General features: G+C 43.0%; 1 protein-coding gene across 1 annotated transcript; it reads left to right on the top strand.

The window, feature by feature from the left end:
• The first annotated feature begins 4,787 nt into the window (after positions 1-4,787).
• On the top strand, positions 4,788-14,316 carry LOC126299374 (uncharacterized). Its single transcript, XM_049991236.1, has 3 exons — positions 4,788-4,818; positions 9,997-10,235; positions 13,857-14,316. Exons 1-3 carry the CDS (start codon positions 4,813-4,815, stop codon positions 14,092-14,094), a joined length of 483 nt encoding a protein of 160 aa, XP_049847193.1. The 5' UTR covers positions 4,788-4,812; the 3' UTR covers positions 14,095-14,316.
• The last annotated feature ends 11,008 nt before the right edge of the window (positions 14,317-25,324 follow it).

The raw sequence follows: 25,324 nt of genomic DNA, 5'->3' as shown, positions 1-25,324 counted from the left end.
GTTTTCAGTTGTTGAGAGATCTGGAGAATGTGCTGGCCAGGGCAGCAGTCGAACATTTTCTGTATCCAGAAAGGCCCGTACAGGACCTGCAACATGCGGTCGTGCATTATCCTGCTGAAATGTAGGGTTTCGCAGGGATCGAGTGAAGGGTAGAGCCACGGGTCGTAACACATCTGAGATATAACGTCCACTGTTCAAAGTGCCGTCAATGCGAACAAGAGGTGACCGAGACGTGTAACCAATGGCAACCCATACCATCACGCCGGGTGATACGCCAGTATGGCGATGACGAATACACACTTCCAATGTGCGTTCACCACGATGTCGCCAAACACGGATGCGACCATCATGATGATGTAAACAGAACCTGGATTCATCCTAAAAAATGACGTTTTGCCATTCGTGCACCCAGGTTCGTCGATGAGTACACCATTGCAGGCACTCCTGTCTGTGATGCAGCGTCAAGGGTAACCGCAGCCATGGTCTCCGAGGTGATAGTCCATACTGCTGCAAACGTCGTCGAACTGTTCGTGCAGATGATAGTTGTCTTGCAAACGTCCCCATCGGTTGACTCAGGAATCGAAAGGGGCTGCATCATCCGTTACAGCCATGCGGATAAGATGCCTGTCATCTCGACTGCTAATGATACGAGGCTGTTGAGATCCAGCACAGCGAACGTTTTACCCTCCTGAACCCACCGATTCCGTATTCTGCTAACAGTCACCGGAATTCGACCAACGCGAGCAGCAATGTCGCTATACGATAAACCGCAATCGCGATAGACTATAATCCGACCTTTATCAAAGGCCGAACTGTGATGGTACGCATTTCTCCTCCTTACACGAGGCATCACAACAACGTTTCACTAGGCAACACCGGTCAACTGCTGTTTGTGTATGAGAAATCGGTTGGAAACTTTCTTCATATCAGCACGTTGTGGGTGTCGCCACCGGCGCCAACTTTGTGTGAATGCTCTGAAAAGCTAATCATTGCATATCACAGCATCTTCTTCCTGTCGGTTAAATTTGGCGTCTGTAGCACGTCATCTTCGTGGTGTAGTAGTTTTAATGAAGAGTAGTGTATTAGTTTAAGCACACGTTTACAGAAATGAACATTTGTTACGTTTCTTCAACGAACACTTCGTTTGCCACTAGTTAATCACAATCTATGGACAAAAATCATGATAAAAGGGAAAACTAAATTGATCTGCATCATTACACTAACACAAAAGAAATGGAGCATCGAAATCTTTTAAGTTGCAGCCATGTTGACACAGTGTCTGGATTTCTCATTGAAGAAGACCTTCTGGCTTGTTATGTCGCCGGATCCAAACAGATCGCAAATTATTGTTGTGAGCTGCTAAGAAACATGTCTTTTCATAAAACTAAGTCCCGTTCCAAGTGAAAGTCTGAGCTCTGTGACATAAGTGTGTCCGTGTCCATCTTTATACTTGATTTCGAAAAACAGTCAAGTGAAGAAAGAGCGTTTTGCTCGAAATACATGTACTGTGAGTCAGAGATGGATTACGATATCCTGACTATTCCGAAAGAACAGTTACCATTTTGATCCAGCTGCCATTATGAATTAAGACATAAAGGAATTGCAGACGTTGGCTGCGCGCGGGCATCGATAGAAGTCAAAGTTGAAAATTTGTGCATATATAGTTGCTAATAACCACTCTGTCCGATTGGCTTAGTGGTCTGCCGGCACGGTAACTCATTATGTTCGTTCAGAGGGCTGGTCTGCCGGCACGATAACTCAAATGGCTGGATCTGAGCACTGAGCGACTTAACTTCTGAGGTCATCAGTCGCTTAGAACTTAGAACTACTTAAACCCAGCTAACCTAAGGACATCACAGACATCCATGCCCGAGGCAGGATTCGAACCTGCGAACGGAGCGGTCGCTCGGCTCCAGACTGTAGCGCCTAGAACCGCACGGCACGGTAACTCATTGTGTTCGTTCAGAGGGCTGGCGACTCTGTAATGAAAATATTGAGTACAGGAATCAATGATGAACTTGAAAAGTTGTCGTGTGACGTCCGCCCAGACCGAACGCAACGAACAATGACGAAGAAATTGGGAAAAAAGTGGAATGGTCAGAGCATCTGCCTAGTAAACGAAAGACCATAGTTCGAATCCCGTTCCAGCACAAGTTTTCAACTTTCGACATAGATCTCAGTGCCACGTCCTTCGTGTTTTATTGATTTGTACTAATATGCGTACGACTCGAAACAACACTGCATTCAGGTATGGATTTTGTGTCCTGGACAGTTTACCAATGTGAATAAATGTGAAGTGACAGAACATTATTTTCTAAATAGAGTTAAGTCAATGATTCCAAAAAGAAAGATACTATATATCTCCATAATTAAAATGGAAGAAAACAACGGAAAAGTACCACTGTAGCTATTGGTGTTTATGCAGCTGTTGAATCACTCAGTGAATATTTTAGAGGTACCAAGAATACGATTTCTCCTTGTAGCAGACAGATATAGTACATTTGTACACTTAGTAATGTAAATTTTACGACGTATAGTTGTAATGATACAAAATACCCCAATTGCAGAGTCTCAAATACGTTTGTAAAAAGTGATTTCCTTTCGAAACCGTAAATCGTTTTATCAGGAGTTGTCTTGTGGCTACTAGATGTAAATGTAAACGAAACTGCAAATATTTATATTTTTACCTCATTACGTTCCATTGGTTTGTTTATATCTTCTTATTCACAGGATGAGATATTCTCCCTTAAAAACGACAAATATGGAGGCTCGCATGTGAGTTCAGTGGTCTGAAAATGTTTGGGTGTGTTGTTTCTGGGTTATTGGTGTTCGACCCTTGTTTCTACGGTACACGCTACTGTGCTTTTCATTTTCTTAGATGTATTCCAAGGGAAAACATAGCACAAACAATACCCTTTTCTATGCATCCCGAGATACATCTGTTTGGAACTTTCAGAAATGCTGTTGATAGTTCACGTTGAGAAAGTTACTTTGTTTTATAGTCACTATTTCATTTAAGTTCAAATTCTAAAGTATCACTTCCGATTCAACTTATTTTGCCCCTTGTGTTGAGCGACAATGGGTTACTAATGGGAAATGGGACCGACAGCTCCCATTAGCAACACAGCACATCTACACATTAGTGCCTTTCGTCTTTATTAATGAAGGTACAAATATTTGGTCTTCGCCACTTGGATATAAAAAAATGATAGAAATATTTACCGCAAATGTAGGCAACTGTTATGGCTTTGTTGGTTGAATACTCACCTCTTCATTTTGACCACTAGTAGGTAATGTCCCAGATATAATAGTGCTTTATCAAAAGAAAAAGTTTTTAGTCTCCACATAAATCTCGTAACGAAATCAAACTACCTGATATTCCAGGCAGATAGATTCTCATATAAACTCCCACCCCTGATACAATGAAAGTGAATTTTAATTTGATTGCTTCTAACGTTGCTAACTACCGTAAAACAAGAACAAAAACGAAAAAGACCTGCTCAGCACAACAGCCACTGAGTTTACAATACCTGATAATCACAGATATTACCTTACAAGAGAGCTAGCTTGTACAAATTAGTAAAATTTACATTACGCAGACTACAATAAAATGATGTCCCAACTCTGTTGCTAATCAAATGAAGAAAAAGGATCGTAAATTCCGTGCCTTCAGTGGCGAAACGCTCTAAGGTCACAAGTCTTCGTCCGTTTCACATCAAAGATACCAAAACACGAATATTCACGTCTATTAATTTACAATTAGCTATCGCTTTTCATTTATTATAGTTTCTAATAACTGCATCTCAGAAACAACGAAGATTTCAGGATGTATGTGTCCGATTTTTCCGTTCAAGATGATCAATAATATTCCTATCGCGTCCCTACTAAAACTCTTAAATACAATATGGAAAGTAATAAAATTGTCAAGGTGATAGTATCCATTTGGCATCTTTTACCTCAAACCTTTCTTTAGGACATTCGTTATTCATACATGCATTTGAGCGCAACGACACCTGTTATTTTGCTTTTGATTGAGAAGTACTTTAAAAGACGCTCAGATGGTTTGAACACAAAAATGGTTCAAATGGCTCTGAGCACTATGCGACTTAACTTCTGAGGTTGGGTTGGGTTCTGTGGGGAAGGAGACCAGACAGCGAAGTAATCGGTCTCATCGAATTAAGGAAGGACGGGAAGGAAGTCGGCCGTTCCCTTTCAAAGGAACAATCCCGGCATTTGTCTGGAGCGATTTAGGGAAATCACGGAAAACCGCCAGACGCGGGATTGAACCGTCGTCCTCCCGAATGCGAGTCCAGTGTCTAACCACTGCACCACTTCGCTCGGTTAACTTCTGAGGTCATCAGTCGCCTAGAACTTAGAACTAATTAAACCTAACTAATCTAAGGACATCACACACATCCATGCCTGAGGCAGGATTCGAACCTGCGACCGTAGCAGTCGCTCGGTTCCAGACTGTAGCGCCTAGAACCGCACGGCCACTCCGGCCACTGGTTTGAACTAACGTCTATAAAATTTGATACGCTTAGAACGAAAAAGTCACAGAAAAGGTTTAAGACGAGCTTTTTTTCGCTAAGATTTCTCTTATCGGTAATCGTTTGCCAGCGAGTAGGAATTCCCTTGCCCTGTAAATCAAGTGTAGCGCGACCTGCGGCTCTGCAGAGGCAACTGACCGAGATTCCGTGTAAAAGGTGTGCGGGCCACTGGGAAGAACTGGCGTGACGTCAGCAGCAACGGCGCACGCTATATGTGCCGGCACAAGGACCGCTGCTGTCAGTTGGCGTTGCGAAGCTGCAGATGATGGTGAGTACCTCAGCGCTGCCTACAAATTCACTGTCACCGCACTCACCTCGCAATGCTTTTCCTCACGTGCTCAATAACATTTGCCGCAACGTTCTATACACACCAGCTTTTGGACGATAGAGCTGACCTTCTTGTTAGTTATTTAAATATATGTTTCACATGTGGTCCACACTAAAAAACAGCGCACACCTGAGAGGAGAAACATGGACAGGTTGTGTTCTTCGCAAAATTTCGTTGTAATGCGTTCATTTACTAAACATAATATATGGAACCAAACAAAACTCCTAGGCGACCATTCAACGACGTAACATAGCACCGACATTTCGGATTAGGCTGCGAAACTACTCGTAGTACGGCTGTTGAATAAGATCTCCGTTGTGAACATGTATTAGACTGTCAAAAACTCGATGAAAAATATTTATTTTCATACAGAAGTTACGTTATTCTTTAGTCGAATTAAGTTTCAAATTATTTAGAACAAGGAGGAAAAAATGTAACAGACGTGAACTCAAAAACAGAATGAAAAATATCTGACCCATTCATTTCTTCATTTTTCCATCTTACACGTATTACTCAAGTGTACATCCTATGGAATAACGGATCGCAAACATTGTTCTAATGACGGATTGTTGTTGTGTGCGTGTTGAAGAACGAAATACATATAACGTCTTTGACGTCAATGTACTGATCAAAGCACACAAATACACAGCTTCACGAGTTTTCATTGTCAGGAGAGATAAAAACAGGGTCGTGAGCTCATAATTTCATTATACAGATTGTGGCATCTGGAACCAATGTCAGTACATCTCATTTGAATTCTCAGGACGTACGTGATCTAATTGTCGTTGTAGCCGATCTTTCTCATCGACATAATTACATAAGTAAAAATGACAATAACGTCTAGTCTGCAATCCGCCTTTGTACATTGATACATAACATTAGTGGTGGATAGGCTAGCATGACCTTACAGGACGAAAGCTACCCGTCACAGTTGTCAAAGCGAAGTATTTGATGCTGGGTGAAAGCCTTGTAGGAGAATAGCGCTTACTTTGAAAGTTAGATTTCTGAGGATAAGCAACCCAACACCACTGGAGCCGGCCACTGGGGCGAAGGAAACGCGGAAGTAGACTGGAGGCCGCGTATGACGCACAACCAGCTAAGGCACAGCGCTATTTTGTACACTGTCACACAAAACACGAAACTTATGAAAGCAACATCAGCTCTCGCTCACTGTACGTAAATAAATATGACATGCAACTATATTTCACATGCTCATTTGCTTGCGATGATGTGTGTCTTTCTTCTCTTTTTTTTAACCTTTATGAAACTTAACTTCTTAAACTCATTGAGAAGCTGTAACAGTGTGCTGAACTAGGAACAACACCCGGATTTTTGTTTTTGTCCGCGCAAGACAAAGACTCGGATTTAGCTCCTGGTTCGGAACACAGTTAGAATGTCCAAGGCCGTTTCATAACGGTGCACACTCCAATGCCGAATGAAAGATTTATTGTGATATATATTTAGTTGTCCCACACTGTAAACATAGCCATGTTATTTTTGTAACTAGCATACAGAATGGTAATTCTGAATATTAGTGTCTGGTGGTTCTTTTAATGGTGGTCCCAGAACAATGAAGGTTACAAACTGACGCTGGATCATTTGGAAATCTGGTAATAAAAACGTATATTAAAAAAAGTGGCTCATTAATCCGTATTAATTTGTAACTTCATAGTTTTTGGGATGTCATATTGCCTTTTAGTGCAACGGAAATAGGCAGCAGCCTTAATGGGAGGCTTGTATTTATTGCTGTCAGATAAGCAATTCCTTACATGCGACCACCTCTGGAAACAAAACTGAAAGAATAGCATTCGCAGAATATTGTTTTTCTAGAAAACTGATTTTCAGCTTCTTATACAAAAAGCCTTGTTTTAGTGGTTTCAAGTGAATATTGAAACTGACTTTGGTTAAAAGTGCATATATTGGGAAATGTGTACATATATTTCACATGCAATGAATAATGAATATTTGAAGCATTAGGTCCGCAAGAAGCTCATTTTACTCTCATCTGATAACTCTGTTCTACAATAAAGTTTCTGTAAATAATATGGCACATGAGTTAATACTCCAAGCTGTGACTGCAACTTTTTCACATAAAAAACGCTGAACTGTTTCTGGAGTCGTATCGTGATCGTACTTGCTTTTCGAGGTCCTTTTAAATGGACGCCATTAATATTTCGAAAAACGTTTGCTCAGCTGTTAACTAGGCCACATATTATGTTGACTATACTATATCTGTTCATCGATGTGTAATGCAAACTAGAAGTATCGAGGAATTTTTCTAGTTCGGTGAACATGCAAATCTGATTGAAGCCCCAGGTGAAAAATCATTGTTTAGGACTATGGATATATCTGGAGGCCGCGGTATCGACAGCTGCGCCTAGCAGTATGTTCGTGTGAAGCGTCTTTCAGACAATTTAAATTGCTGCTAAAATTGTGATTAAGAGACCGATATGCTGAACTTCAGAGATCGCTTGTCCACCAACGGCAGGCCCCACCGCAAGCAATTTTAGACGATCTGATCAATATCATGCACAACTGTGGCACATCCTGTAGTGATAAGAGAGGGTATCACAATTCAAATATTCTTTACGCCACTAGCGGAGCGACGTCACACACCGTTAACTATCACTTAGAATACGTGACTGGTTTTTCTTACACCTTATACTTGTATTACTGAGACACATATCAAAGATCTGACAAGGCAGCTTTTATAGCTGTGCCGGGATTATTTTGTGCCTCTTAAATATGCCTTAACTTAAATATGTAAGTATACTTTGATGCGCAACAAACCACACTGAATGTGCTCAGGACTTAATTCATCCACCTACGATTCTTTGCGCCCTGAATCTTACATCAACATGCTGCAATAAACAGTCACCTATCAGAGGTTCCAGCACACATATCTACCACAGACTCTTTCCACCTTACTCGTTAAAATATGCAAAGATATAAGCAATGATTATAATTCCTCCTGGAGCGACAGGTAGTCACGGTATCAGCATAACCATGTTCAAGAATGTCGCAGAGGTCACGGTACGAGTAGTGACAGACATAGTTAATTTATCCCACGTGATTCGGTAACATCCCATTCAACGGAAGCGGAGTATAGTCCGACCTGTCCGTAAGAAGGAAGATCAACAGTCACCTTGCGGTTACCAGTTAATCGACATCTTACAGCAGTATCCTATGCCCTGGGACATATTGTCAATGGTCAACAAACTGAAAGCTTTGTCATATTCAGCTAAATATCAGTTCGGTTCTCATCAACACTGTAGGCACGAATATTGCACTAGTTAAGATAACAGACGCATAAAATGTCCCGTACACAACCATGAGGCTACAATAACGGCATTACTGAAGACCTCAAATATGTCGTGGATAACCAAGTGACTACAATATTGACTGTACTAGACTTCAGCAAAACATTTAATGCAGTCAACTTACAGTTACTGTCCACAAAAGTACAAGTGCTAAAATTTTTATGTAGTGAACTTTAGTTGTTAGGAAGCTACTTAAGAAACAGACGTCAGCGTTTTATATGTGGAAATGAAAAATTGTCCGTGAAGCAAATTATCTCAGGAGTGCCACAGGGGCCAGTCCAGGGCCCGCTATTGATTTCCTTTACGTCAATGACATGTCGTCGGTTGCGCGCGCCTGTAAACGTGCTTGCAGTCCCGCTGACCTCAATTGTTTCTTAAGCGTCAGACCTGAAAACATTTATACTGTCATCGTCCAGATGGCTCCCAAGTCGTGTTCAGTTTGCCGCATAACTTGGGATTTAAATTCAAGGGGGAGAAGTCTCAAGAATTTTAATACGTCATCAGAAGTTAATTAGTCCTGTTTTTCATGAATTATTATCCTCTATAACATATCAGAAAACTGTGAATTATTTAGATTAAACGTAACGTCAACCAGACATAAAATGCTGTCGTTAAGTGTGTACCTCTTTGCCCTCCAGGAGTTTCGGAATACATTTCCACAGGATGTGAAACAGCTCGTGCAGTCACTCGTTCTACAAAACTTCCACTTTTGCGAAGCACTCCAAGACGGCACCAGCAGTAAAATCTCTAGATTAATGTTTTGCAAGTGCCACGACCTGGTTACTGAGAAAACGGAGAAAATTCTAAAGGACCGAGTGGTCGTCGACGACAGAAACCGTAACGCATTCGAAAGGACAAACTGACGGAGGGAGGAAGATAACGTTTTACGTCCAGTCGACAGGGAAAACCGAGAGTAAACCAAAATGTTAAAGCCACAATAGGAAACCGAGGGAAAAACCAAGAGCAAGAATGTAACTCTGTACGAAAGTAACATTTGTGGTCAGAAAGCTTCGGGAACAGCATCACAAATGGACGACAAAAGCGTGCACATTTCCGTTCTACCTTACGCCGCCAGGTCTCGCTAACTGACGCGAGCTACCGGCCGCAGTTGCCGAGCGGTTCTAGGCGCTACAGTCTGGAACCGCGCGACCACTACGGTCGCAGGTTCGAATCCTGCCTCGGGCATGGATGTGTGTGATGTCCTTAGGTTAGTTAGGTTTCAGTAGTTTTAAGTTATAGTGGACTGATGACCTCAGAAGTCCCATAGTGCTCAGAGCCATTTGAACCATTTGAACCATTTGAACCATCTTAGCCGCCTGCGATTCAATCGCCAAAAAAAATAACTCTGGATGATCAATGCTGGTGCATCTATCTCGTTCTCGATGTCCCAGTCTGTTCGGATTCTGCATATGCAACATTCGTATGTCTTAGTTGTGATGATAATTCCTGGTTGTATGATTTTGTAACATGAAACTTTTCTTTCCTGATGTTTGTCGAGAGATACATTGGACCACTTCCGTATACTCCAGGAGTTCACCGACAACTAAGGCAACAGACCATTGTATTTGTCTGTCTGGCCGTTTATTTAATTGCTTCATAATCAAAGTATGGATGACTGGGGCCATATGAGCTACGTGACTACCATATACTATGTCCACTTCTTCAGTATCTCAGTGAGCACGCACCGCAGCATGTTACATGACAGATCAAATGCCTGTCGCCTCATCAGTTTCCCACCATAAGGTCTGAGTTATTTTCTGTGGTCTCCGATTGTCAGTCTTTTTCTCCATTTGCACAGTCGGCCCTGAGAACAGTGCTAGTGCTGTCGCTGGTGGGAGCGGCGATGCCGCAGTACAAACCGTCGTACGCGGGAAGTGGGTGGTCGTACCCCGGCCCTCTGCCGCAGTTCACGACTGACGTCGGGCTCGACAACCGCGTGGGCCTGGAACCCACCAGCACACTCTCACCCGAAGAGGACGTCGCATCGGTCGTCTCCGCCTGGCCGGCTGACCGTCAGCCCTTCTGGTTCGTCAACAGGTACGTAGCTCCAACTCTCGGTCCATCTTACACTTGCGGGGCGTACTGAAAAGTACTATACTGCAGCGCTATATTTGCGACATAGTATGCTGCTCCTGGCTTCCTTCGTCCGTCGGTAAGACAATGGCAGCTATAATGAACAACCTACTGTTACTATGGAACTAATTTCTGTTTCTAAACTACTCACACAAGCTACTCGACCACCTAAAGTGATGGAATGGATTTGAAGTTGACACGAAACATAAATGCAGACTAAGATGGCGAGGCGGAAAAATTGGGTATTAACTGCTGAAAAAAAGAGCAAGAATTCCTCTACAACCTTGAGTGAATACAAAGTGGCAGTTATCTCTTCCTCTCGGAAGTTCTTTCGTGACCAACGTTATAAGGTGGATGAGAACTACAAGGACCAAGTGACAACATTTTTATGTGTATAAAACTAGTTTATGGTGCATAGAAAGCAATGATAATTAACTGTGGGAAAGATTAACTTCTTAAAAGCACTTTCTGTAACTTGGTTTCCCGAGATGTCTCATATAACGTCCAGTACACTATACAATCTATGATGAAAAGTATCAGGACATTTCTATGTAATGCGGTATTGACAACTACACGTCACGGGAGGCGGACATACCAATATAACAGGAGGTGAGGATCGTTGTGCTGTTCGTAGAGAAACAGTAATAACAGAATGAGTTGGTCAGGAGAGTTCAGTTGACTTCGAACGTGGACTAGTCATTGAATGTCACCTGACTAACAAATCAGTCAGGAAAATTTCAACCATTATGAATCTACCCAGGTCAACTGTTGGTGACGTGGCTTTGAAGTGGAAACGTGAAGGAACTACCACAACTACACCAATACCAGGTAGATCTCATGTGTTGTTGGACAGGGGCTGTCGAACATTGCAGAGGGTAGCTGTAAAAATCTCATGAAATCAGCGGTAGGAATCATTCACGAGTTCCAAAGCGCTACCAGCAGTCCAGATACCACAATGACTGTGCTTGCAAAGTTCAAAGGAATAGGTTACAGTGATCGGACAGCTCCTCATAAACCATACATTTCTAAGGTCAGCGCTAAGTGAAGCTTAAGGTGGTGCAAACAGCGACGCCACTGGACAGTGGATGAATGGAAACGAGTGATTTGGAAATTACTCTAAACCCTGCGGCAAGCCAGTGGAAGGGTCTGGATTCGACGAAAGTCTGTAGAACGTTAACTGTCATCATGTGCAGCGCCAACAGTAAAGTACGGAGGAGGTGGCGTTACGGTATGAGTCCTTCTTCCGCGGTTACAGTGTGATCCACTTATTTCGATTAAGAAACACTAAATGCGGAAGGATACTAATACAGTCTACAACATTGTGTACTAACTACAGTAGAGCATGATTTCAGAAACGATCATTTTTTATATCGACTTGACTAAACACCCTATAATAAAGAATTATCCGTGGGACAATGGTTTATGGAAAATAACTTTCCTGAAATGGACTGGCTTAATCAGAGTCCTAACTTGAACCCAACTGAACACATTTGGGATAACTTGCGCATTGACTCCATTCCAGACCCCAGCTTCCAACATATCTACCTTCTCTGGTTTCCGCTCTTGAGAAAGAATGGGCCACTATTCCTCCATAGACATTCAGACATTTCACTGACAGTGTCCTCAGCAGAGTTCAAGACGTCGTGAAAGCGAAAGGTGGACACATAACGTATTAATGTCCAGTAATTGGTGTCCTGATTTTTTTCTCAGAACGTTTATTTATTTATGATTTTATGATTTTTCATTTTTACTCATGAAAGCCAGTAGTTCAAGAGGAACTCGCTGTGACGTTTTTGGAGAGAGAGTAGGAAGTATTTTTGAAGTTCGCCATTTCTTCTCTAAATTCTTTCTTCGTATATCTTTTTTGCTTTTCATTTGCGACCTTCATGTGTCCTCTTTTAGATCTTCCGTATTTTCGCCCGTACGTCTCTCTCTTCTTGCACCAATACAAGACGTTTTAGCTCTCTTTTTTTTTGTCTTCCCAAAAATGTGATGATGTACTTTCCAGTTCCATACTATCGTTTTTGCACTGTCTGACGTTTTTGCACCGCAACCAATATTCCATAACTGTACCTTTCACATGGTTCTCAAGTTTTACTCAATCATTGCACGGGCTATTTTCGTTGTAAAGAAATGAAGCAACAAAGACGGTTGGAGGTAATATATAGTCGACGACGAAGTCATTAGATGCGGAGTGCAATGTCGGATTGGTCAAGGGTGGGGAAGGAAATCTGCTGTATTCTTTCTTTACAAAGAATCTCTCTCGACATTCACCTTAAGCAATTTTGGTTAACAATACGAAACGTAAATTAATATGGCCAGAAGGGTATTTGCCGCCTGCTCCTTCTGAATGCGAATCCTGTGTCTCAGTCTTTGCGCCGTATGGGTCGTCACTCACGTCTTGGTGGCTGTCAAATGTAGTGTGTATACTCCTATTCTACTTCTGTATTTCTAATTGTTAAGTTTTAGGGGTACTCTTTCAGTGTCATCTCTTGACACATGTTCATTCCACTTCAAACTATTTTGGTTCGTTATTTCACTGAGAACGCATACGTGTAGTTTGTTTTTAGTGGCTGATAATCCTGTATGTACTCGTACAATCTTTTCCTCTTGTAAGAAATCCCTTTTGTTACCTGTGTATTCCACTTCCTTATTTATTCGTAAGGACTCAACATTAGCGTTCATATTTCGTATTGTGACAACCAAATTCTTATGGAATTTCATTACTGTCCCTGTCTTGTGCTTTGTTTTTAGAGGTTCTGATAATGGTTCCATAACAGAAATGAAATTAATTTTTTTTCACCACATTGCCTATGGTCCTTAGCTGTTGCACATGTCCTATACCGGAAAATTTTAGTTGATTTATTGTTTCATTTAACGGATAATCTTTGGTCCTTTTATTCAGGACTTCTAAAAGCAATTTTTTTGTTCCGGCGGTATTTTTTGATTATTATTTGCATTCTATCGTAAAGGTGCGAATATTTCAATAGCGACTGATTCCAGTGAGAAAGGCCATTCTGGTTTTCAAGACAAACTGCGGGCACGATTCTTGAAATTTTCTTGGCTTAAGGAGTTTCAGGATTGCAGCCGGATGACACCCATTCATCCATCTTCAGGTGAGTGTTTGCACTGGAGATCGCTAGTTCAAATCGCTAACTTCAAACAAAAAACTGGCCATGGAGACACATGCTCGAAGGCAGCTGCTACGTGAGTGACGTCTGTCGAGTTTCGCGCCCTCTATAATTCAGATGTTGAATTAATAATCTGAATTTTAGCTCCGCAGCCCTGATTTCGACAGAGAGCGCGTACGTAGTATCACTTTGCGCATGCACCTGCGTACAATTGAGGGAGCAATATTCGAAGAGGGCTCGAAACTCAAAAGAGGTCAGTCATGTACCGTCTGCCTTTGCGCACCATTTTTTTTGTAAAGTTAGCCATGTGAACTAACAATCTCCAATACAAAACACCCACCTGAAGATGGCTGAATGGTTATCAGTCGAAATATCGTAGCAATTCCGAAACGTCATGGAATAAACTGCGGGTAAATAGATATTTTAGCTAACTTTGGGGACGCTTGCTCTGCAGGGACCAGATCCAGCAGCACATCGGACGACCGCAGCCTCAGGCCGGGTCTCGACCGCAGACGCAGCGTCCTCAGACGCAGACGCAGCAGCCCGAGCAGCCGCAGGCGCAGACGCAGCCGCAGACGCAGACACAGCCGCAGACGCAGACGCAGCAGTCTGTGCAGACACAGACGCAGGAGCCTCAGCAGATACAACCTCAGAGACGCACTTTCCCCCAGGCAGCTTCCAGTCGACAGTAGCCTCTATTCTCACATATCATACACACTGCACATGTGATGTTACTAGACATCTGATACTCATAAACAGTTTTATAATAAAACTGTAAAATTGTTTACTTGCTTCCTCTAAGGTGCCAAAATATGTAATCACATTTTATTTTTTTACTAAAATAGCGATTCATTTCTCTTTAAGACTGACAGTAAAACAGTTTTGTGATTTCAGTAAAACAGTTTTGTGATTTACTTTGTGTTATTTTTATTTGTATGCAGATTATAAACAAAACAATGAAAATACTTTAACAAGACACGTACAAATTATTTCCATTAACGGCGGAACACTCTTAGGACAGATTTAGCAGATATGTGTAGCTACATTGGTATTTCTTAGAGTTCCCTACCCCAATCAGCAAAATCGGAACTCCAGAATGAGATTTTCACTCTGCAGCGTAGTGTGCTCTTATATGAAACTTCCTAGAAGATTAAAACTGTGTGCCGGACCGAGACTCGAACTCGGGACCTTTGCCTTGCCAGCGAAAGGCAAAGGTCCCGAGTTCGAGTCTCGGTCCGGCACACAGTTTTAATCTGTCAGGAAGTTTCAAAATCGGAACTCTCTTATGAACACTTCGTTGTCCATCTGATTAATACCCCTTTTTCTCAGGAATGGGTCAAAATATCTTGCTCAAATTCATGTCAAGTTACACCCTAGGCGGTGTAAAAAATTTAATTTTTGAGTAAATGACACCAAAAGATAGTGCCATTTACGTAACATATTTCAATATTCACAAACGCACTTATCAAAATCTGGAGATGAACTAACTGTATACACAATTAAGTCTGTGCGAAATTCTCAGAGCGCCAGACGTTGTTCGGTTTTCCTTAATTTTATTTTTACAATAACATCACGAATACTTCTAAGCCCTTTTATGGCGGTCTGAACCGCCTGTCAACTCCAATTGTAGCTCTTGCCATACAAAAGCACCTATCTATTACATATCGAATAAGAAAGAATGGCAGTTATAAGAGTCGAGGGACATGAAAGGAAAGCAGTAGCTGGGAAGGGAGTGAGACAGGGTTGTAGCCTCTCCCCGATGTTATTCAATCTGTATATTAAGCAAGCAGTGAAGGAAACAAAAGAAAAATTCGGAGTAGGTATTATAATCCATGGAGAAGAAATAAAAACATTGAGGTTCGCCGATGACATTGTAATTGTGTCAGAGATAGCAAAGGACTTGGAAGAGCAGTTGAACGGAATGGAAAGTGTCTTGAAAGGAGGGTATAAGATGAACATCAACAAAAGCAAAACGAGGATAATGGAATGTAGTCGAACTAAGTCGGGTGATGCTGAAGGAATTAGATTAGGAATTGAGACACTTACAGTAGTGAAGGAGTTTTGCTACTTGGGGAGCAAAATAACTGATGATGGTCGAAGTAGAGATGATATAAAATGTAGACTGGCAATGGCAAGAAAAGCGTTTCTGAAGAAGAGAAATTTGTTAACATCGAGTATAGATTTAAGTGTCAGGAAGTCGTTTCTGAAAGTATTTGCTTTCGAAAAGCGGTGCTACAGAAGAGTGCTGAAGATTAGATGGGTAGATCATATAACTACTGAGAAGGTACTGAATAGGGTTGGGGAGAAGAGAAGTTTGTGGCACAACTTAACTAGAAGAAGGTATCGGTTGGTAGGACATGTTCTGAGGCATCAAGGGATCGCCAATTTAATATTGGAGGGCAGCGTGGAGGGTAAAAGTCGTAGAGGGAGACCAAGAGATGAATACACTAAACAGATACAGAAGGATGTAGGTTGCAGTAGGTACTGGGAGATGAAGATGATTGCAGAAGATAGAATAGCATGGAGAGCTGCATCAAACTAGTCTCAGGACTGAAGACCACAACAACAACAAGAAATCGACTTTACCCTCTTCAGAGCCAAAAACAGATTTACACTATGTGGTCGAAAGCCGATGGCTGTCAAATATCATTCGTTCCATAGGTGCCAGACATGCAACTTATTGTGTGTGCCACTTACTGTTGTTACTAGTATTGTGTTTAATCTCCGGGATTTCACTAAGTTCAGGCATGATGAAGTCGGAATTGCAATGCGGTTGATCTCAGACACCACTGGGGATCAGAATGTAGCATTAAGCAGGCCATTTCAGAAATTCTACATGACTTTCTTCAACTTTCAATGTAAAGATAGTTGATTTGCGGTAGAACATTGACATCTTCATACAGGAATAATCTGATTCTAAAGGTTTTTCATAGTATGAGAACGGAAGCTGGGGTCGCATTTTTGACAATGTATTTATAAATACAGAATATCCTCAACACCATTGATCAAAAGTACCGATTGAAGCCCGAACGGGGAGACATGGCTGCAAGTTCTCTCTATTAACTGACTTGGATGACTATTCCTACGTACGCTATGCTTTAGAGTATGGCGGACACTGTCAATTACTTTCTTAGGCCAAGTAGAGCAATGACTGGAGTGAGTGCCTTTCTGGCGCTTCCGGTTGACAATAACGTCCTTCGCGAAGGGCGAGGACACATGTAAAATGTCTCTGATACAGCACTCAAACTTAAAGGTCTCTACAATTACACCTGGTTCAAATTACTGCAGTTTCTTGCACTGACCATATTTTGACAGAAATTACATCTATGATATTGATGAAATACAGCGGTGAAAATATGGAAAAAACAAAACCGTGCCTAATGCGGTGTAAGAAAGCCTCTGGCGTATAAAAGTTTCCAGCTCTCTCTGAATGCATAAATAAGGCTCCTGCATGGTTTCAAGATAATCTTATACCACTATTACCTGCGAAATAGTGACGAGATCAGGCACCGCCGATTTCGGTGGATAGCGATCACGGTTCCTTCTGTCCAAAGTAGACCACAAAAGGTAGATAATACTGAGATCTTGTTACTGTGGAGGCCAGGGGAGGGGCAACAATATACCCTTGAGTTCAAAAAGCTAGTCCTGAACGACGCGAGATGAGTGAACGAGGGCAATGTCGTCTTGCAACACAACAACACCTTTAGGGAACAAACATTCTGGATGGGATAGACCTGATCATCAAAAATGGTCACTTACTTCTTGGCTGTAATGCGACCCTGCAGAGTAACCATGGGGCCCGTGGAATACTACGATATGGAAGCCAAAAAAAATCAACGAACACCGCTATGTTTCAGTCTTGGGACGGCAACTGGGTGAGAAGTTGGAAACAGTGTGAAACAAGACTCATGTGACCAAATGACTTTCTTCAGTTGCTCCACAGTCCAGGTTTCATGACTTCGGAACAACGTTTTCTAATTACGGGCATTTGCATCACTGATGAATGGTTTTGGAATTCCAGCTCGCCCTGCAATCCCCTAATTGTGGATGGTGATGACGAGTTTCGTGAGTTTGACATTCAGTTCTGCAGCGATTTTTCCAGTTGTCGTCCTCTTATTTTTTCGCCACAACCTTCTCCAATGACCGTCTGTCACTGTTACTCAACACACACTTTCATCCGTTTTCTGACTTAGTGGATGATGTTTTCCCTCTTTCTCTGTACAGTATATAAATCTTCGAGAGTTTGCCCCTTGAAAGTATCCACTGTACTAGCACCAAGCATTTGCCCACGTTCGAATTTACTTATCTCCGACGTAACGCACTCACAACTACAGACAACACTGTTCTGATCTCGACTGACACTTTCAACGTATTGAGGACACTGCAAAAGGGTCATTCTTGGTCAAATACAACAGCTCAAACTGCAGTCTTAGTTCGCATCTACATTTATGTTCAGGCATTCTTTCCTCGCGGTGTTTTCCTGCCGGTGTGGCGGAGCGGTTCTAGGCGCTTCTGTCTGGAGCCGCGCGACCGCTACGATCGCAGGTTCGAATCCTGCCTCGGGCATGGTTGTGTGTGATCCTCTTAGGTTAGTTAGGTTTAAGTAGTTCTAAGTTATAGGGGATTGATGGCCTCAGATGTTAAGTCCCATAGTGTTCAGAGCCATTTGAACCATTTGAACCTCGCGGTGTTGCCGGCCGGAGTGGCCGTGTGGTTCTAGGCGCAACAGTCTGTAGCCGAGCGACCGCTACGGTCGCAGGTTCGAATCCTGCCTCGGGCATAGATGTCTGTGATGTCCTTAGGTTAGTTAGGTTTAAGTAGTTCTAAGTTCTAGGCGACTGATGACCTCAGAAGTTAAGTCGCATGGTGCTCAGAGCCATTTGAACCTCGCGGTGTTTCCATATTTTTGTCCAACCTCTGTATGTTTGCATTTATATACAAATCAAGTGAATAACCCTTTTTTCATACCTCACTCTCTAATGGCCTCTTTGTCAACGGGACGTTGAGTCCTTTCTTTCTTCTTTTCGTCACATCGACTGTGTCCAGGACGGTGTCCCAAGACTTTTGGCCACTAGTTTCCATGCTGCCAATCTCGCGCTAGAGAGAGGGTTGGGGTTGGGTTGTTTGGGGAAGGAGACCAGACAGCGAGGTCATCGATCTCATCGGATTAGGGAAGGATGCTGAAGGAAGTCGGCCGTGCCCTTTCAAAGGATCCATCCCGGCATTTGCGTGGAGCGATTTAGGGAAATCACGGAAAACCTAAATCAGGATGGCCGGACGCGGGATTGAACCGTCGTCCTCCCGAATGCGAGTGAAGTATGCACTAGAGAGAACAAGGTTCAATATTTTAGTTTCCTTGTAGTGCTCTCACGACTATGAACAAGTACCTGTTCAAGCTACACCAAGAGAATCGTACTGAAGGATAGAGTTAGTCATGACTGATTTCCTAAAGTAGCGTGCTCTTAAAAGTTAGTGGACTTTTCGAATGATTTAAAACTTGGACGTCGCTATCGACGTTTGTAGCTAATTTTCAAATATACCTATACAGGGTGTTTCAGTAAATGTGTGCAAAAATGTAACAAGACATAGAGAATGCTCCCTTGTACATTTTGAGGTAGAGAACCTGGGATCGGAGAAGTCAGCTTAAGGAGAGGTGGAAGTAAACTTGTCTACCGCTTTGCCTAGCATTACTGTTTTCCATATTATTTACAAGTAACATGCGTACAAGTTTGTACGTTCTGTGCTATTTATTTACATGTACATTATTTACTTCCTGCAAGGAAATGAGGAGGACAAGCCTGATTACAAAGAAGTCATGCTGCAGCTTTTGTTTACTTTACTTGTCCATAAGGTGGCTCTGTTATATCGTGTTTATATTGTTCCAAGATAGAACGTGCTATGAATCAACGGCATACCCACTCATTACTAAGTGGTATTCAGGGACGTAGAGTACAGTACGATGGAGTCGTAACGGTACAGTTTCACAGAACTCACTGACGCGCACCTTGTGAATGGGGAAGTACGTTGCAATGATCTCGTTGCTGAAAGACTGTAGATTTCCTAACAGGTATCATCAGCCACGAAAGGTGTTTATTTCTTTCGATCCACGAATGCGGGAGACCGGTTAATTGGAAAGAAGAAGTGAGGAACGTAGCAACATGAGGACCACTTGCACACCCGATTTTGCAGTGGAGGTCCTGGAACATGTTGCAGCGGATCCCACAGCAAGTATTCGTCATATTGCTCGTGAAAGTGGCGCTGCACATACTAGTGTGTGGCGAGTACTCCACGAACAACAATTACACCCGTATCACCCACGAGTCCATGCAATGCTTGTGACTTTGCACCAAGGGTCGCATTATGTGTGGTTGATCCAACAACAGATTGATCGACCAGATTTCCTCCAAATCATGCTGTTTACTGACAAGGCCTTATTTGATCGTGGTGATATTTCGAACAGCAGGAATAGCCATGTGTGGGATGAGAAAACGCTCAAGCTGTAGTAGAGTCAAACCATCAAGTACGTTTTGCTGTGAATATCTGGGCCGGCATTGTGGGTGACAGCCTCAATGGGTCATATTTTCTGCCTGGCCGTCTGAGTGGCCACTTGTACTTGAGGTTCGTGCAAAGAGTTGTATCTGGGTTGTTGGAGAACGTACCCTTGGCTGTTCGTGAGAGGATGTGGATACGGTGCACTTCAGTGTGGATGTCTGCAGCCATCTCAATGCTGCATTTCCTGGCCGCTAGGTTGGAAGGGGAGGTCATATTCCACGGCCTGCGAGGGCACCTGACCTGAATCTCCTTGATTATTTCCTATGGAGATATCTAAGGTCACTTGTGGATACTGAGCCGGCCGTTGTGGCCGAGCGGTTCTAGGCGCTACAGTCTGGAGCCGCGCGACCGCTACGGTCGCAGCTTCGAATCCTGCCTCGGGCATGGATGTGTGTGATGTCCTTAGGTTAGTTAGGTTTAAGTAGTTCTAAGTTCTAGGGGACTGATGACAACAGTAGTTAAGTCCCATAGTGCTCAGAGCCATTTCAATTTTTTGTGGATACGGAAATGGAATTGTTGGCAGAATTGTAGCTGCCTGTGATGTGAATCGAACCACATCAGGGATATTTGTCAGGGTGAATCGAAATCTTGTTCACCGATGTCATTCTTTATTGAGGTTGATGGCCATCAGTTTCAGAACATTTTGTGAGATACAGCTCAGATGGTACGTTCACTGTGTCAGTGGTGGTATTTGCAGTTAACTGTGATTAATGTAAGTAAAACAGTACACAGTATTATGATTTTATTCCTATTATCTACTTAAGATTGCTTCTTCACCCCAGGCCTCGCGAGATTAGCCGAGCGGTCTAGGGCGCTACAGTCATGGACTGTGCGGCTGGTCCCGTCGGAGGTTCGAGTCCTCCCTCGGGCATGGGTGTGTGTGTTTGTCCTTAGGATAATTTAGGTTAAGTAGTGTGTAAGTTTAGCGACTGATGACCTTAGCAGTTAAGTCCCATAAGATTTCACGCACATTTGAACATTCCACCCCAGATTCCCTACCTCAAAATGTTCAGTGGAGCATTCTCTATGTCCTGTTAAATTTTTGCACGCTCTTACGAAAGCACCCTGTAGATGAATTACGTTTTACGACTGTATGCCTTCCCCGTCTACATACAGCTCCAGCACAGTCACCTCCTGCTTCTGTAACACCGAGACTGCAGCTATGATTAAATGTTTGATTCAGTATTAGGTCCAATATAGAGGGAATAGGTGGATGCTATGATACCAATTAATGCGACATAGTTCAAACAAAATTCTCACTGTATTCGCATGAAGTCCCTTCTCACGCCTGAATTGTTCACATGCTGCTTTTACATATGAATCTTAGTCAGTTTCATGTCTGCTGATCGTCTATTTGCGAGCACAATTAGTATGTTACTGGTTTCGTCCACGTGGCGCGGCAGATGTACCTGGATGTGAGTTTATATCACGCACGATTTGGCTTAACTTCTGCATTGAACGCACCGTCGCCATCGTTACGCAACACACACGAGTAAATCCACCATCAAAAGTTAATTTTAACACCAAGTTCAACCTTTTTGGCATTGCAATGCGCTCCATGGCTTTGACCAGCGAGACAGCCAATTACAGTCTCTCACAGTGAAGCCCCACTCATCTTTACGCGCTAACCACCACAGCTTGAGCTCCAAAATAAATGTAACGCTAACAGCGCTAACACGACTGTCAATACCAACGATAAAATATATAGCTTGCAATATTTAGCGTACATTCATATACAGTTAGAATGAAATCTATATAAGCAGTTAAATGACTTGGCTACTTCATTCTTCATAGTGCATTCTTGCCAGAAAATTTCATGAATCACTTTGAAAAATCCACTGACTTTTAAAGGTAGGCTCCTTTAGAAACTCATTGGTGCCTAATTACGTCTTGTAGTTCGAGTCTCCCAGTTGTATCTCGCATAGATAAGTTGTGAGAGCATTAAAAGAAGCCTTAATGCAAGTATTATATACTTCTTCAAATATACAGATTATGTATTGTCTATTTGGATTAAAGTGACAAGACATTTAAACACATTGTTTGATCAGTTCAACAGTCAACAACGAAACATTGTTTTACACTATATGTTATGGCCTATTGTACAGCACATACAAATAAAAACATCAACCATGTGGACTGCGAGTAGTACCACTTTTCTTCAGGATACAGTTACTATAAGAAATAACTCTATCAAGCAACTGTATAGTCTAAATGGGTTACATAAAATATACCACTTAGCAAGTAACCAGTTAGTGAGTTACCAGAGGAAATGTCACCAGACTGATAACTCCGTCAATGGTACGTAATGGATCCCTAACACTGAGGCGTAGTCCAAGGCATGAGGGAAGAATTCGTCACATAGGTGCAGGTCGGTTCTGGTCAGGAGCTACTCCAAATGAGAGACCGCATAGTGATCAGCACAATTGCCCGGCGTAGCTCTTGACGATGACTAGCTTTTCGGAGTCCGTGCGCTGACATAATTACTGCCAAGGTGGAGGTATACAGAGCGGACTAATTTCAGACAAGTGACTTACGATAGTCTCGCACTGACTGTGCCTCCTGTCGTCGGTTGGAACAGCGCCATATGGCGAGATTAGCGCCTACAGCGCCTCTAGCTAACAACCTGGAATCTGTTGTGGTCATGACTGGCCTTCAAGCGCCAGTGCATGAAGTGGACGACGCCTGAGGCTAAGTCATTCATAGGACGCAGATGTGCATGCAGTAACTCTACGGTCGAAGGGCTGGTGTGAATATTAAAGCTATCTTGCTCGTAGTCGAAGGTACGACATCTCCTTTCCCCTTGAGAAAAGAGACAGTGAAGCCATCGAGTCACTGCTGTAGAGACTGTACTTCCTTCCCATGGGTAGACAAAGACGGCAGCATCCATCCAATGCCAGAAAGTGCAGCGGTGTCCGCGTGGGTGCTGTGCTTACCCCGGTAGAGGTAGCGTGTCCGTTTATTGCTAGGGAGCCTTAGGCGGCTGTAGCCCAGACCCTGGAATCGGTGTTCGAGGATGAGAGGCGTCGTGGTGTTCCTTTCGCGACGGCGAACGTCAAATTGGGCGAGAATTTGCACGACTGAATAAGAAAAAGATTAGGAATAGGACGTCATGGAAGAGCTAATGGTATAAAGCCAGAGAATGTGCAATAATGAAGGCACACAGAAGCAAAGGGCAGAGCACTGGAGGAGTACATTGAGTGAAAAACCATTGGAAGATCCGACACAGAGGAACACAGGAGGAAAAGAGTGGAGCACTGGAATGATTGGTTCATTTAGCACCCACTGCTAGTGTGTGTGTGTGGGGGGGGGGGGGGGGGGGGCATGGCCAAGAAGAAGGCGGACTGTCAGAAAAAGTGGTCCGCTGAGCATTTGTTACTGCACCGAACATTAAAGGACGTATCTCTGAAAGAATTGGTCCATTGAGAGGTCACCACCGCAGCTGACATAGGAAAACAGAATAAAAAAGGGAAGTAGGCCTTGGGTAAGGGATGATGAATGGAGGTTCAAATGGTTGAAATGGCTCTGAGCACTATAGAACTTAGTATCTGAGGTCATCAGTCCCCTAGAACTTAGAACTACTTAAACCTAACTAACCTAAGGACACCACACACATCCATGCCCGAGGCAGAATTCGAACCTGCGACCGTAGCGGTCGCGCAGTTCCAGACTGAAGAGCCAAGAACCGCTCGGCCACACCGGCCCGCTGATGAATGGAGGGCCTTGTAGAAAGCTGAGAAGGCTACTGCAGCCTGGGAGGCCAGCAGGAAGAAGGCAGTATTCCAGAGGAATCCATTGAGAGTGAAACTGCCACAGGCCTGTGGAGGCGGCGACCTGGAGGGTGGTGACCTTCTGAGTCCAAAAGATTGTTGAGACTTGTAGCCCTGGAGACTGCTGACTCTGGAGGCCATCCTCGTCACCGCCCTGGTGTGGCAGACAAGGCTTTGGGAGGTGGTCGAATCTCTATCTGCATCGAGAATCTGTTATGGAGTGGGATTCAATACATACAGATAAAACAGGAGTCAAGAACATTAGAAGTAACAACATGTTTATTCAGAATGCAATTAGGATAAGAGAAAACGCTATCAATCAACTGTATAGTCTAAGACATACCTCTTAGCAGGTAACCACCTACGGAGTTACTAGAGGACTTGGTAAGGAATTACTCGGAATGAGAAACGGCAAAGCGGTCGATGCCGTTGCCTGGTGTAACTCCCACCAATGACTGGTTTCTCTTAGGCCGTGCGCTGGTCTGAGTACTGCTGAAGTGGAGGTATACAGTGCAGACTATTTTCAGGCACGTGACTTGTGGAGAGAAATAATCTCGCACTGGCTGCGTTGTCACTAGACGGCGAGAGTAGCGCCTGCAGTGGTGGCGTGCTGAGTTCCCGGCGATAAAAAGCCAAATTGTTGTGCTAGCTTGCTCTCCGGAAACTGCTGTGGTGGTAGTTGGCCTGCAGACACCACTGTAGTAAGTGGACGACGACTGAGGCTAGATCATCCGCGGGACGTGGGTGTGCATGCAGCTGTTGTACAGTCGGAATGTCAGTGTGTACCCTGTGCTATGAATGCTGTTAAGAAATTAATAAACCTAACTCACATTGAAGTCAGTATAAATAGGCATTGTTTCAAAATATTCTAAAAAACTGCTTGAGACATAGTAGTACTTTATTGTCCTCCGCAATCAATGCTTAATAAACCTATTGCTTTAAACTACATAATGAATCATCTCTCATCTGTTTCCACACAATAAAGAGAGCTGAACACCACAAGATTTGTTGAATCATCTCTCATCTGTTTCCACACAATAAAGACAGCTGAACACCACAAGATTTGTTGAATCATCTCTCATCTGTTTCCACACAATAGAGAGAGCTGAACACCACAAGATTTGTTATCTCCAGAAACGGATATAACTCTGTACTAATTGACTGCATTAGAAATAACAGGCAGAAACTGAAGGTTGTCTTCCTATAGTGTACACCATCTGTAGTTATGTCCATTGGTTGTATGAAGTGATGCACTATCCAATACTTAGGACAAATTTCCCATTATATGACGAAAACGAGGACACACAACATTTATAAAACACTTGCAGTATATGTTTCCATTTTTTCACTATTCGTTTATTTGAGTGTATCTGTAGGATTTTTTCCTTTTTTAATGCAGGTGCCTTTGTGATGTTACTCTGTATCCTGATCGTCAGGCAACCAAATGATCCTGAGCATAGGATTATTGATCCGGAGCTACGAATGTTCGAATGTGTGTGAAATCTTATGGGACTTAACTGCTAAGGTCATCAGTCCCTAAGCTTACACACTACTTAACCTAAATTATCCTAACGACAAACACACACACCCTTGCCCGGGGGAG

This window comes from Schistocerca gregaria, chromosome X, assembly GCF_023897955.1.
Source record: "Schistocerca gregaria isolate iqSchGreg1 chromosome X, iqSchGreg1.2, whole genome shotgun sequence".
In the NCBI taxonomy this organism is placed as follows: Eukaryota; Metazoa; Arthropoda; class Insecta; order Orthoptera; family Acrididae; genus Schistocerca; species Schistocerca gregaria.
This window is presented reverse-complemented; position numbering and strand designations above follow the sequence as displayed.